The 14,231-nt window shown below is 40.9% G+C and overlaps 1 protein-coding gene across 1 annotated transcript in view; it reads left to right on the top strand.

Moving 5' to 3' along the window:
- The window catches only part of LOC128782878 (transportin-1-like), a 150,986-nt gene that overhangs the window by 119,819 nt on the left and 16,936 nt on the right, over nucleotides 1-14,231 (top strand). Inside the window, exons 22-23 of the mRNA XM_053933382.1 lie at nucleotides 1,112-1,186; nucleotides 7,693-7,835. Coding sequence (XP_053789357.1) covers nucleotides 1,112-1,186; nucleotides 7,693-7,800 — 183 coding nt within the window. The 3' untranslated portion in view covers nucleotides 7,801-7,835. The remainder of the gene's footprint in view (nucleotides 1-1,111; nucleotides 1,187-7,692; nucleotides 7,836-14,231) is intronic.

Genomic DNA, 14,231 nt, shown 5'->3' with positions numbered 1-14,231 from the left:
TATGTATGAAAATACAAGGCAAAAGCTGACATATTGAAACCTATTTTTAAGATACAATCTAGGCTTTTAAAAAAAGAAACAGAACAAAAGCAATAACCACCCCTTTATTCTTAAAACTTGGTCAGGGAAGATTCTCTTTCAGCTTTGGATATATTGCTTAAATAGTCAACATGACAAGGAAGATGCATCCCTTTAAAATAAATTGTACATCTCAAGAATAGAATATGATTTGCTCTTTAGTCTGTGCAGCTCCAAGGTAAAGCTGTATGAAGGTAATATTTTCTAAGAGGAAAACAGAGGTGAATTTCCCTCTCCTCTGCCTGGAATCCTTCTCCCTGAAATGCAATAATTGAACCTTTATCTTGTTTTGAATTTTTCAGTTCATTTCACGTATCCCCTATCTTGTACTTAGCATTTTCCTCTTCTGCTGTCTGTTTGTTCATTCAGACAGCTTAAACGGAGGGAGCAATTAAGGAGACTCTTCATTATCCAAGCTCTCCTCCAATGTAGTTGCTATCCTCAGTTCCTATCCAAAAACATGCATTATCAACTTAATCATTAAGACTGATGTTTTAATGGTATAGTAGGAGGTAATGCAAAATAGTGATTTTGGGGTGACTTTAGTTTTGAACATGTACACATTCTGTGTTTCCCAGAAACAATTTCTGGCTCTGCTTAAAAAAAATACAACAGCTTTTTTCCCAACTGAAAATACGTAAGTTGCAAGTGTGATCCTGAGTTTGTTGATTGTTACTAAGATGATTGGTTCTCAAACTTGTAATATGTACTGAAAGGATTAGTTAGACAAGTGTGGTGTGGGAGGGGAGGAGTTGTTTGTTTGTTGGTTTGGGGTGTTTTAAACTGTGATTCAATTTAATAAAAAATCCTATTAAACAAAGGTATTCCTACACTCAGCTATTTCTATTTCCATATACTTAAACATACAATAGCTTACCATTATTGTCTGAATTAACTAGAAAATAAAGGCATAAAGCTAAAAGTTGTGAGTTAGGATCAGATACCCTGCATAGTTCATAGAACAAATATTGGACATTGTTTTCAGACAGATAAATGTGAGGTTCCTAACCCATGTGATTGTTTAATCTTATAGGACTTTATTTTTTTTTGTGATGCTGTTGCATCGTGGATTAACCCAAAAGATGATCTCCGAGACATGTTCTGTAAGGTAATGTTTCTAGTTTGACAGTATATCTGAACTGTGGTTATTTTTGGATCCTTTTCTTTTCTTGTTTTTTATTTCCATTATTAACACTTACTGTATTTGTGGTCATGAAGGCTTTCTTGCAAAGTCATAAACTTTTAAACAGAACATCATAAAAATCTGGGGTTTTTTTTAACCAATGTTTTTATAATGTCCAGCCTACTATGTTTTGGCTGCATTTGGAAGAACAGGGGGTTTTATACCACATAGAAAACTTTTTTCCCCCTTTTTTTTTCTTTTCTAGAAAATGTGATCTGTGTGGTTTAAGACTCATCCCCCCCAAGAATAATTTTTTTTTTTTTTTTAATGTCTAGAAAATTGAAAATGGAAAATCTTCTGGTAGTATCCTGATCTGTTTATCTTGCTCCAGCTGAAAATAAGTTTTTGGGACTGCTTAACCCTCCTCAGAATTCCTCTTGGATAAGCAAGTCTTCAAGAAACTTATGTAGTGAGATAGCCAAGAATGCATCCCTAGACAAAGTGTCAATAGAATTTAATCAAAAGGACTGTTGGCCTTGTGTGAAATAAACAAAACACACACAGAGACACAAAGTAATATATTGTGTTTATGCACTAGTGTCTTCAGTTAAAAACCAGAACAAAATAAACTTATTTCCGTTTCATGCACAGATGCTGTTATTGTTCAGTAGCGTGGCTTTTCTCGTATGTTGTAAAGTGAAATCTCTAGCTTTAGGAAGGATGTATGTCAAAAGTTAATGGTCCTCTTACAGATAAAATGGAACATATTTCTAAGTACATACTTGGATTGTGGGCCAATATTGGTACTTCCTCTTCAAGTAATGCCAAGTGTGTGCATCAGAACGGACTAGAACATTGGAATCCTGTCTTGAGTATCAAAGACAAAAAATCTCACTGTCCTAGTTAGGAGACCAAATATCTGAGAAGCTTCAAAGGAATATCAGGGTCAGGAAATGCATGGCTGTGTGTATTCTAGCATCAGCATAAGGAAACAAGAAATACAAGCTTAAAAGAAAGTCCAGGATGCTGTCTGTGATGGTTGTCCAAAGCAGTTTCAGTACATGTTTCTGTCCTGGTCCTTCAGCATTCAATGCTTACTTCAATAAGCTATGCTTCACTTTTTCAGATTCTTTCCACGATATCCAGGTGGGATCTAATGCATTCAAAGTAGACAGTGTTTCTTGGTCACTTGGCATAAGGACATCCTTGCTTTTTGAAGTGTATTTTTTGTGGTTTTTGCCAAGCAAGGACAGAGACAAAGCTTTCTTCAAGTGATGGCATACAAATTTTTTAGATTACTTCCTCATTGGGATGAGTTTTTATGTTAGTTGAATACATGATTATTGTAGTCTAGTTACATATTTTCCAACTATAATTATGCCTTTTAGAAATAATGAGAAAAAAAATTTGTAGTCCCCCGAGGTCTTTCTCTTGATAGTGGAGAGTGTTTGGGTTTTGGGGGGGGGGGTTGGTTGGTTTGTTGGTTTTGGAGCGCTAGAGCTAAGAGAGAAAGTGCTCCTTCCAAGAGCAAAGGTGCATGAGCTGCCAGTGTTGAGATCTGATATATACCCTAATTGTATCATGTTTTATAAAAGCAAGATATCTGAATACTGTAACTGAAGCTCAATTGCTGAAATTGTCCTGTAAGATAATTTTTTAAAAGTGCTCCTTTTGTTGTACCTGGACATTCTTAGATTTTTTTGGTAGCTTCTTGGCAGCTGGCAAATCAGACTCTTTGGGTTAGGAAAGAGAGGTGAATCTGTCTGTGGAAGGTCTCTTTCAGGGAGAAAAGCGGTAAATTTACTAGTGACACTGTAATATTATTGCTACATGCTGTTTAAAAACAGCTCTGCTTGAGAAAGTTGTGTTGAGGGTGAACTCAGTATCATGAGCTTTAACTTTGACATTGCCTTTTTTGTGAGGATGTTTTCATGACAGACTGTTCCACAATTACGTACCCTTTAGTTTAAAAAAGAAAAACAACCAAAACTTTAGAGACTGCATTATTTTCTATTAAGAGGAGCTAAAATACTAAGACCTTTTTGACAGTGCCATTCAATTTTTTTAGCTTTCGGTTAAGTTATTACATTGGAGGGTCCAGACTGAAACCTGTAGATTTGACTTTTTTTCCCCTCTTATGTTGTGGATCCCTGTTCTTTCAAAACACAAAATATTTTAATAGCTTCTTTTTTACTAACAGTTTTCTACAGGTTCCATGGAAAAAACACAGCTCTCACAGGATACTTTTGTTATTTGAAAGAAATTGACAGGCATTCATTCTGTCAAATGCTGACGGTGGTTCTGGCTCAGCTTTCCTCCCAGAACATATTACAGGTTTAAAAAAATGAATATGAACTCAGCCATCTTAACACATAAACTGTGTCAATTGACAAAATGTTTAGCCTAACTCTAGGTTGTCACCATAGTCATTAAAACTACACACACACACATATGTATATTTATATTTATATAGAATATATATTTATATACTTTATGCTAATCTCTGTGTGTAGCAATATTGTATATGTCACCCTTAACTGAAATGTTGGGGTTTTTTCCTTTAAGAAAGACATTAGAATCATAGAATCACAAAAAGGTTTGGGTTGGAAGGGAGCTTTAAGATCATTTAGTTCCAACCCACCGCCATGGCCAGAAACACCTTTCACTAGACCAGGTTGCTCAATGCTCCATCCAACCTAGCCTTGAACACCTCTAGGGATAGGGAGTTAGCTTCTCTGGGCAACTTGTTCCAGTGTCTCACCACCTTCACAGCATCTAATCTAAACCTGCCCTCTTTCAATTTGAAGTCATTCCCCCTTGTCCTATCACTGCATGCCCTTGTGAAAAGTCCCTCTCCAGCTCTTATAAGCCCCCTTTAGGTACTGGAAGGTGCTCTAAGGTCTCCTTGAAGCCTTTACTTCTCCAGGCTGAACAACCCCAACTCTCTCAGCCTGTCTTCATAGCAGAGGGACTCCAGCCCTCTGATCAGCTTAGTAGCTTCCTCTGGACTCGCTCCAACAGGTAGACATCTTTCTTGTGTTGAGGACCCCAGAGCTGCATGCAATACTCAGGTGGGGTCTCAGGAGAGCGGAGTAGAAGGGGAGAATCCCCTCTCTCCACCTGCTGGCCATGCTACTTTGGATGCAGCCCAGGATACACTTGGTATCTGGGCTGCAAGTGCATATTGCTGAGTCATGTCAAGCTTTTTGTCCACAAACACAACTTGTATAAAGTCCCTCTCCATCTTTCTTCAGGTACCAGAAAGCTGCAATTAGGTCACCCCAAAGCCTTCTCTTTTTCAGGCTGAACAACCCCAGCTCTCTCAGCACGTCTTTGTAGGAGAGGTGCTCCACCCCTCTAATCATCTTGATGGCCTCCTCTGGACTTGCTCCAACAGGTCCATGTCCTTCCTGTGCTGGGGACCCCAGAGTTGGATGCAATACTCCAGGTGGGGTCTCACCAGAGCAGAGGGGCAAAATCCCTTCCCTTAACCTGCTGGTCACACCTCTTGATGTAGCCCAGAATACAATTGGCTTTCTGTGCTGCAAGCTCATGTCCAGCCTCTCATCCAACAGCACCCCCAAGTCGTTCTTAGCAGGGCTGCTCTCAATCTGTTCATGCCCCAGCCTGTTGTATACCAGGGGTTGACCTGACCCAGGTGCAGCACCAGCACTTGTTTGTATTAAACCTCATGTGATTCCCATGGGCAATGGGACTTGGACTTGTTGAATTTCATGAGGTTCACACAGACCCACCTCTCAAGCCTCTCCAGGTCCCTCTGAATGCCATCCCTTCCCTCCAGTGTGTCTACCCCACCACACAGCTCAGTGTCATTGGCAAACTTGCTGAGGGTGCACTCAATTCCACTGTCCATGTCACTGACACAGATGTTAAACAGTGCTGGTCCCAACACTGACTCCTGATGACTCCACTTGGACATTGAGCTGTTGACCATACTTTGAGTGTGACCATCCAGCCAATTCCTTATCCACTGAGTGGTCCACCCATCAAATCCACATGTCTTCAGTTTAGAGCCCAAGATGTCATGTGGGATAGTGTCAAATGCTTTGCACAAGTCCAGGTAGATGATGTCAGTTGCTCTTCCCTCATCCACCACTACTGTAACCTCATCATATAAGGCCACCAAGTTTTTTTGGCTTGTTTTGCCTTTGGTGAAGCCATGGTGGCTGTCAGCAATCGCCACCTTGTTTTTCATGGTCTTTAGCGTAGTTTCCAGGAGGATCTGCTCCATGACCCTGCCTGGCACTGAGGTGAGGCTGACTGGCCTGTAGTTCCCTGGGACTTCCTTATTTCCCTTTTTAAAAATGATGTTTATGTGTCCCCTTTTACAGTCAGGGGAAACTTCACTGGACTGCCATGACTTCTTAAATTTCTTAAATATCTTAAATATGATGGATATCCTTGGCCAGTTCCCTCAGGACCAGTGGATGTATCTTGTCAGGTCCCATGGACTTGTGCACCTTCAGGTACCCTAAATGGTTTCAAACCCGGTCTCAAGTCCCTGCTTTCATCTTCTGAAACTTGAACAGTGTATCTGGAACACTTGTTGGTGAAAACTGAAGCAAAAAAGTCATTGAGTACCTCAGCCTTCTCCATGTCCTGGGTAACCAGGTCACCCATATCCTTCCTGAGAGGACCCACATTTTCCCCGATTTTTCCTTTATCTCTGATGTACCTAAAGAAGCTTTTTTGTTACCCTTGATGTCCTTGACCAGGTTTAATCCTATCAGGGCTTTAGCTATCCTAACCTGATCCCTGACTGTTTGGACAATCTCTCTGTATTCCTCCCAGACTACCTTTCCCTGCTTCCACCCTCTGTAAGCTACTTGTTTGTGTTTAAGTTTGTCCAGGAGCTCCTTGTTCATCCACACAGGTGTTCTTCTCTGATTTCCTCTGTTGGAATACATTGCTCTTGAATCTGGAGGAGACAATCCTTGAATATCATCCAGCTCTCTTGGGCCCCTCTTCCCTCCAGGGCTCTATCCCACAGCACTCTATCAAGCAGATCCCTGAAGAGGCCAAAGTCAGCTCTCCTGAAATCCAGGACAGTGAGCTTGTTGTGCACCCTCCTTGCTGCCTCAAGGGTCTTGAACTCCACCATTCCATGGTCACTGCAGCCAAGGCTGCCCTTGAGCTTCACATTCCCGACCGCCCCCTCCTTGTTGGTGAGAACAAGGTCCAGCATAGCACCTCTACTCATGGACTCCTCTTTCACTTGGAGAAGGAAGTTGTCATCAGCACATTCCAGGAACCTTATGGATTGTCTGTGCCCTGCTGCATCATCCCTCCAACAGATGTCAGGGTGGTTGAAGTCCCCCATGAGGACCAGGGCTTGTGAACATGAGACCACTCCTATCTGTCTGCAGAAATCTCATCAGCTCAGTCTTCCTGGTTGTGTGGCCTTTAGCAGACCCCCACTATAATGTCACCTGTCCTTGCCCTCCCTTTAATCCTGACTCACAAGCTCTCAGTCAGCTCCTCATCCATCACCAGGCAGAGCTCCATGCACTCTAGATGGTCATTGACATAGAGGGCAACACCCCCTCCTCATCTCCCCTGGGCTATCCTTCCTAAAGAGCCTGTATCCTTCCATTCCAGCACTCCAGTCATAGGAATCATCCCACCATGTCTCTGTGATGCCAATAAGTCTTTCTCCTCCTGTTTGCTCCCTATGCTGCATGCATTGGCATAGAGGCATTTATGTTGGGCCCCGGATGAAGCTGACTTTCTGTCTGGAGTGGCTGGAATTCCTTTGTGCTGCCCTTCAGGTTCTCTCCTGCTGACCTTTGATCCTTCTTTAGGCTCCGGGCATCTCTTGCTGGCTCCAGCATCCATCTACTATGAGTGAGATGGCATGCTATCCCATACCTTATCACTGTTAAACCTGATGATGTCCCCCTCCCCCATCATATCTAGTTTAAAGCCCTGTCAATAAGCTCTGCTAGCTCTTGACCCAAGATCCTCTTCCTCCTTTGAGAAAGATTAATCTCATCTGAATCCAGCAAGCCCGGTGCCATGTAGGCCATCTCATTATCAAAGAAACCAAAATTTTGACAGTAACACCAGTCACGGAGCCATGCATTAGTAGACTGGGTCCATCTGTTTTTTACAATGTCACTGCCTGCACCTAGAAGAACAGAGGAAAAAATAACCTGTGCTCCTGCTTCCCTCACTAACCATCCCAAGGGCTTAAAGTCTCTTTTGATCACCCTTGAACTACTCTTTGTGACTTCATTGCCACTCACATGGAGGACAAGCAATGAATAGTAGTCCAAAGACCAAACCAGGCTAGGAAGTTTCCTGGACTTCCTTGTTCTCTTAGTAACATTTAAATATTAAACTGAAAAATTCAAATGGACAGATGCAGAATCCAGCAGTTTATTGCTTACTGCATATGCTGCTAGTAAATAATGATCGTGTATCTACTGTTTAATGATTATTTTGATTTCCCTCCCCCTTCTCATTTGTAGATTCTTCATGGATTTAAAAATCAAGTTGGGGATGAGAATTGGAGGCGTTTCTCTGACCAGTTTCCTCTTCCCTTAAAAGAGCGCCTTGCAGCTTACTATGGAGTTTAACCTTATGCACTGTGGCTGCAGTCCCACAATTAGAGGTAAGTACGTGAATCTTCCTTGCTAAACAGAGCTGTATAAGTCTTCCTCCCTGTTTATATTATATGAAACATAACTAATTCACTAGAATAAAATTTTACTGATATGTTGGAACAACTCTCTTTCCATACACACAGTAGTGCATCAAGATAAGGTTGGAAATGTAGGTGTAACAAAGTGCCTGTTTAATAAGCAAAATGATTATTATAATCCTCAAGCCATCATGCTAAAGTAGCAGGCTCCCTTATGACTTATGAATTAGTAGATGACTGTTGTAGTCTAAGGCAGGGATATTGCCCTAGGATAGGAAAGCAAGTTTGTTAAGACACTTTAGCAATGAGAAGTTAAATGCATTCATAACCACATACTATATTACCTTGACATTGAAAAAAGAATGTTATGTTAATCATAGAACAATAGAATATCCTGAGTTGGAAGGGACCCACCAGGATCAAGTCCATGTCCTGGCCCTGCACAGGACACCCCAAGAATCATACCATGTGCCTGAGAACATTGTCCAAACACTTCTTGAACTCTGGCAGGCTTGGTGCTGTGACCACTTCCCTTGGTGAAGAACCTTTCCCAGATATCCAACCTAAACCTCCCCTGACACAGCTTCATGCCATTCCCTCGGGTTCTGTCACTGGTCACTAGAGAGAAGAGATCAGTGCCTGCCCCTCCTCTTCCCCTCATGAGGAAGCTGTAGACTGCAATGAGGTCTGACCTCAGTCTCCTCCAGGCTGAACAAGCCAAGTTACCTCAGCCACTCCTCGTATGGCTTCCCCTCTAGACCCTTTACCATCTTTGTTGCCATCCTTTGGACTCTCTCTAATAGCTTTATATCTTTCTTATATTGTGGTGACCAAAACTGCACACAGGACTAGAGGTGAGGCTGCACCAGCGCAGAGCAGAACGGAACAATCCCTTCCCTTGCCTGGCTGGCAATGCTGTTCCTGATGCATCCCAGGATACGGTTGTCCCTCCTGGCTGCCAGGGTACTGCTGACTCAAATCCAACTACCCATCAACCAGGACCCCCAGGTCCCTTTTTGTGGCACTGCTCTTCAGCCTCTTGTTCTCCTGTTTGTCTGTACATGTAGGGTTGCCTCATCCCGGGTGCAGAATGTTGCACTTTTCTTTGTTGAACTTCATACAGTTGGTGATTGCCCAGCCCTCTCATTTGTCAAGGTCTCTCTGCAGAACCTCTCTGCCCTCGAGGGAGTCAATAGGTCCTCCCAGTTTAGTGTCTTCAGCAAACTTACTTAGTATCCCTTCAAGTCCTGCGTCCAAGTCATTCATCAAGATGTTGAAGAGAAATGAGCCTAAGATGAAGCCCTGCGGAACCCCACTGTGTGGTGTGATTGACATGCTGGAGGGAAGGGATGGCATCCAGAGGGACCTGGACAGGCTTGAGAGGTGGGTCTGTGCAAACCTCATGAAGTTCAACACGGCCAAGTTCAAGGTCTTACACCTGGATTGTGGAAATTCCAGACACATCTACATGTTGGGCAAAGTGATTGAGAGCAGCCCTGCAGAGGATTTGGGGGTGATGGTTAATAAAAAACTCAACATAAGCTGGCAATGTGTGCTCGCAGCCCGGAAAACCAACAGAATCCTGAGCTGCATTCAAAGGAGCATGACCAGCAGGTTGAAGGAGGTGACGCTCCCCTTCTACTCTGCTCTTGTGAGACACCCTCCCTTGCATACAGTTCTGTTGTCCCCAACATAAGGACATAGAACTGTTGCAGCAAGTCCAGAGGAGGCCACTAAATTGATAAAAGGACTCAAGCACCTTGCCTATGGAGACAGGCTGAAAAAGTTGGGGCTGTTAAACCTGGAGAAGGTTGTGTGGAGACCTCATAGCAACCTTCCAGTATCTGAAGCGGGCTACAGGGAAGCCAAAGAGGGACTCTTCATCAGGAACTGTAATGATTGGACAAGGAGCAATGGGTACAAATTGAAAGGGGAAAATTAGATTAGATTTCAAAAAGAAATTTTTTCCTGTGAGGGTGGTGAGACTGGAACAGGTTGCCCAGGGAGGCTGTGAATGCCCCAACCCTGGCAGTGTTCAAAGCCAGGCTGGATAAGGCCTTGAGCAACCTGGTCTAGTGGGAGGTGTCCCTGCCCATGGAAAGGGAGGTTGAGACTAAATGATTTTTAATGTCCATTCCAATCCCTTAACATTCTATGATTCTATTATTGGTGTCATTGTCCTGGCTGTGTGGTCTATAGTAGACTCCCTCGATGATATCCACATCATTTGATTGTCCCTTAATCCTTACCGAGTTCTGAACCGTGCTATTGCCAACTGCAAGCTCCCTACATTCGCCTGTCCTTTGCATACAGTGCCATTCCCCACCTTGCTTGCCCTGCCTATCCCCCTTGAAGAGCCTGAAACCATCCAACATGGCACTCCAGTTACAGGACTCATGCCACCAGGTTTCACTTATGCCACTGTGTTGTGGTTTAGGAATAGTACTCCCCAATTCAGAGCTATTGGCGATGGAGAGAGACGAGGAGACTGACTGTTGATCAGAATCCGAATTTATTGTGGACTACGTATGCTTATATACTATTCTAGGAAGGCTAGTAATTTTTTACTACAATGATTGGGTTAATCATCACATAAACAAACTTATACATTTTGCAACATCTCTTGCTTGCAGAGGTTGATTCTTCTTTTCCTGTCAGCCAGTCTTAATTCAATCTTCAAAGATCTGTTTGTTCTTGCCAAGGCATCCTAATTATCAGATCTCTTACACTAATCAGGTCCAAAGTACATCATCTCCCTCTTCTCTTTTCAACCAAAAACACTCCTTTAATGGCGTTATTAATTATTCTCTGTACACATTGAAGCAAGCAAGGTATCATGATTAATACAATTATTATCAAAATCATCACATGCATACCTATCCTAAAAAAATCTTTTCGCTAGGGTGCCAAACCCCAGCCACTAAAGGCTCAGGCCCGATCTCCACAAACCAAAAACATTTGTGATGGCAGCCACAGGGGGGACATTACTGAATTTAGAAGGACTGCCAGAAGTATAATTGTACCAAAAGGTTTGATTCTTATATACAGAATGATAGGGAGAAACATATTAAGTTGTAGACTGATTCTTTCCCGTGTATTTAAAATTAACACAAGAATCCATTTTCACAGAATCCCGGAGCTCTCATTCTTGGGGCTCCAAGGGTGCTTCAGGAGGGTAAGGGATCAAATTTGATTTGATTTGATTTGATTTGATTTGATTTCAAAAAATTTAGTGTAAATATTAGTGTAAAGTTCTTGAGCAGCTATACTCCCTTTTTTTTGGCTTTTTTTAAATAGCTGTTCTGGTTTGAAAGCAAAACCAGTGAGAGACTCCAAGTCAGAAATACAATTTATTGGGAAAAGGGAAAAGAAACAAGACATATGCAATAATACAAAAGGAAAACCACTGACAAAGAATACAACCTGACACCCCTTTGGCCAGCGTGTTGGTAGCAGTCTAAATTGGAGTGGCTGCAGTCCTCCTGGAGTGGTAGATGTGGTTCTGTTGGAGCAGTGGTCCTGTAGAAAAGGTGCAGTCAGTCCAGTGGAAAACCCCAGCTGTGTCTGTTATAAATTGAGGCAAATAATTTGTTCAGCCTTTCAAGAGTCAATCAGAAATTTATTGATTACAGCAGGCGATGGCAAGCAAACAGCGCTGGGTGCAGCCGGGGAGTTACCGCTCCGCAAACGGCTCACACAGTTTCCCCCTTCCCACAGTCTTTTTATACTCTCTTTCTTCCGTGTCCACGGTATCTCTGGGTGTACTCTGCGCTTGCGCCCTCTGTTGCTAGGGGGTCTTCTTTTACTCTCTGGTGGTCGTTTGAGGAAGGCTCCTCTCTTCTTCCTCGGTGAAAGTCCACTGCCTTGTAATGATCTTTTCCATATAAGGTTATATGTTATATGCACCTAAGTTCTAGTTACACAATCAGCTTAAGTAATCAACATACTAGCTAGTTTCTGTCTGGCGGTTTTCTGTTATCTACACAAGGCTTCTCCTTTGGTTTCTGTCTTGATGAACAAAGAGTCTTTTCTAACTTATCACAGTGTCCTCTTGGGAACCTGTGGAAAGGCTGCCTCTCTGCCCAAAAATCCCAGAATATATCTAGGTGGGAATGCTTAGCTTCTCCCCCCTGTGCAGAGCATCTCAAAATGGGCTGATGTCATTCTGAGTCATGCCGTGGGTCCTTGATCACCTGTTAAACAGAAACAGCTCCTGGAGGGAGTTATCTCTGAGTCATGTGCCAAGACATTGATGGGCCCATTAATCGGAGAAAAGGAAAACTGCCTAGAAGACAACTGCTACACAGATGGCGATAGAAAACATCCTGATTTTCAATCTTGGACAATAGCATATGTCTTTCGTGTTATGAACATGAAGGCAAGATAAAAGCAAAAAAATACGTGACAAAACAATAAATTTATACTAAGTAAAAATAAATCAGATAATATGTATAATTAGTAGTACATGAAAAATAGAATGGTGACTTAAAACAATGCATTATCAATTGCTTAAATATTATACTATTACTTAGAGTCTGTAGTAATTGGTGTGAAAAATGCCAATCACTTGTTTTATTAAATTTTAAAAGTTTATTAGTAATAAAATAGTTATAAAAATAGTAATACAGTTAGAGTAATAAAAATTTGGACAATTAGGATTAGGACACTACAAGACAATAAAAAGCAAAGAATTACAGATGTCTGGATGTTTTTGGGCACTAAGATGCCAAAATCATGCCTTGTGAACAAAGGAATAACCCTTAAAAGCAATAGTCTGTTGCATATTCATATATCTCATACATGATGCATAAATTCCTTGCAAATTAAGAATTTTTCTGGTTTTTGTCAACTTTTTCCCGTTAATCCTGGTGGTCCCATAAAGACGGAAAGAAGGTGGAAGAATGTTTGTCTTTTCCAATAAGGAGGCAGTAACTCTTTATGTGTCCTGTCGCTGTTATCTCTGTGCGAAGAATTTCTTGATTATCTCATCTCTTTCTTGAGCTAGTTAAAAAGTATCTTACATAGCATAGTTTCTATTTTAACATTATGTTATAACCGAAAACTATATTTAACACACTACTTAAGAGAATTATACAGCATAACTTTCTAACATAACACATATAATATTCATTTAAATATTTGCGAAAAGCCAATCATAAAATACGCATTTTTCACAATCGGCAAGCTTCATTTTAAAGTGAGGGCTTGGAGAACTATTCCTGGGTAAGTTTTCCAAGTTCACTTTAAAAGGAGGTTTAGCTTTTATAGGTCAAAATTTGGCAAGTCAAAATGACTTGAGTATAGTTTTGGTGTAGAAAACACTTGGGTTTATTCGTATATTTCTCGACTAGTTAAGGCTAGGACTTGGCCAGGGCCCAGGCCCTAACTGGAAGAGGCTCTTGAATATATTCTAAAAACCTCTTAGTAATAGTAGTTAGGAAAGTTCTTTAAAATAATACGTGTCTTATAAATAGCTATACAACAATATGTGAAGGTTTGTAAAGCAGCTGGCTTTGTCATTTATCTTCGCTAAATAGTAACAAAAAAGGCATTAAACAGCTTACAACTGATATCAATCATAGTATAAAATTGTTACTCATTCTTCAGTACCACTTATAAATAATAAAATAAAAAATTGTTCCTATTTGTATAACAAAATAGTTTTATCTCATAATTTAAATGAGCAAATTTTGACAAAAATTCATTCAGGCTTTATGTCATTCCCTTGTATAGCAAAGAAATTATATCTTATAATTCAAACAGGTATACTTTAACAAAACTTAAAATCAAATTCACTAAAACTTAAATTCAGTAAATCATAACAAAAATATATTTAACAGAACTTAAAGTTAATAACCCTGAGACTAAACAAAAATTAATCTTAGCAAGAATTAACTCATTTAAATTCTATTATTACAAAAAAGTTATGGAAAATTTGTCATATAACAGTTAAACACTAAGGTAATTGTGAAAAACACCAATCACGTGGTTTTTAAAATTTTTAAAGTTTAATAATAATAAAATGGTTATAAAAATAGTAATACAATTAGGGTAATAAAAATTTAGAGTTAGGACAATTACAAGACAATAAAAAGCAAAGAATTACGGACGTCCGGATGCTCTCAGGCCCTTAAGCCCGATAAGCATGCCTTGTGAACAAAGGAATAACCTTAAAAGCAATAGTCTGTTGCATATTCATACATCCCATACATGATGCATAAATTCCTTGCAAATTAAGAGCTTTTCTGGTTTTTGTCAACTTCTTCTCCTTAATCCTGGTGGTTCCATAAAGACGGAAAGAAGGTAGAAGAATGTTTGTCTTTTCCGATAAGGAGGCTGTAACTCTTTATGGGCCCCGCCACTGCC

Source organism: Vidua chalybeata, assembly GCF_026979565.1.
Source record: "Vidua chalybeata isolate OUT-0048 chromosome W unlocalized genomic scaffold, bVidCha1 merged haplotype SUPER_W_unloc_2, whole genome shotgun sequence".
NCBI classification, from domain to species: domain Eukaryota; kingdom Metazoa; phylum Chordata; class Aves; order Passeriformes; family Viduidae; genus Vidua; species Vidua chalybeata.
This window is presented reverse-complemented; position numbering and strand designations above follow the sequence as displayed.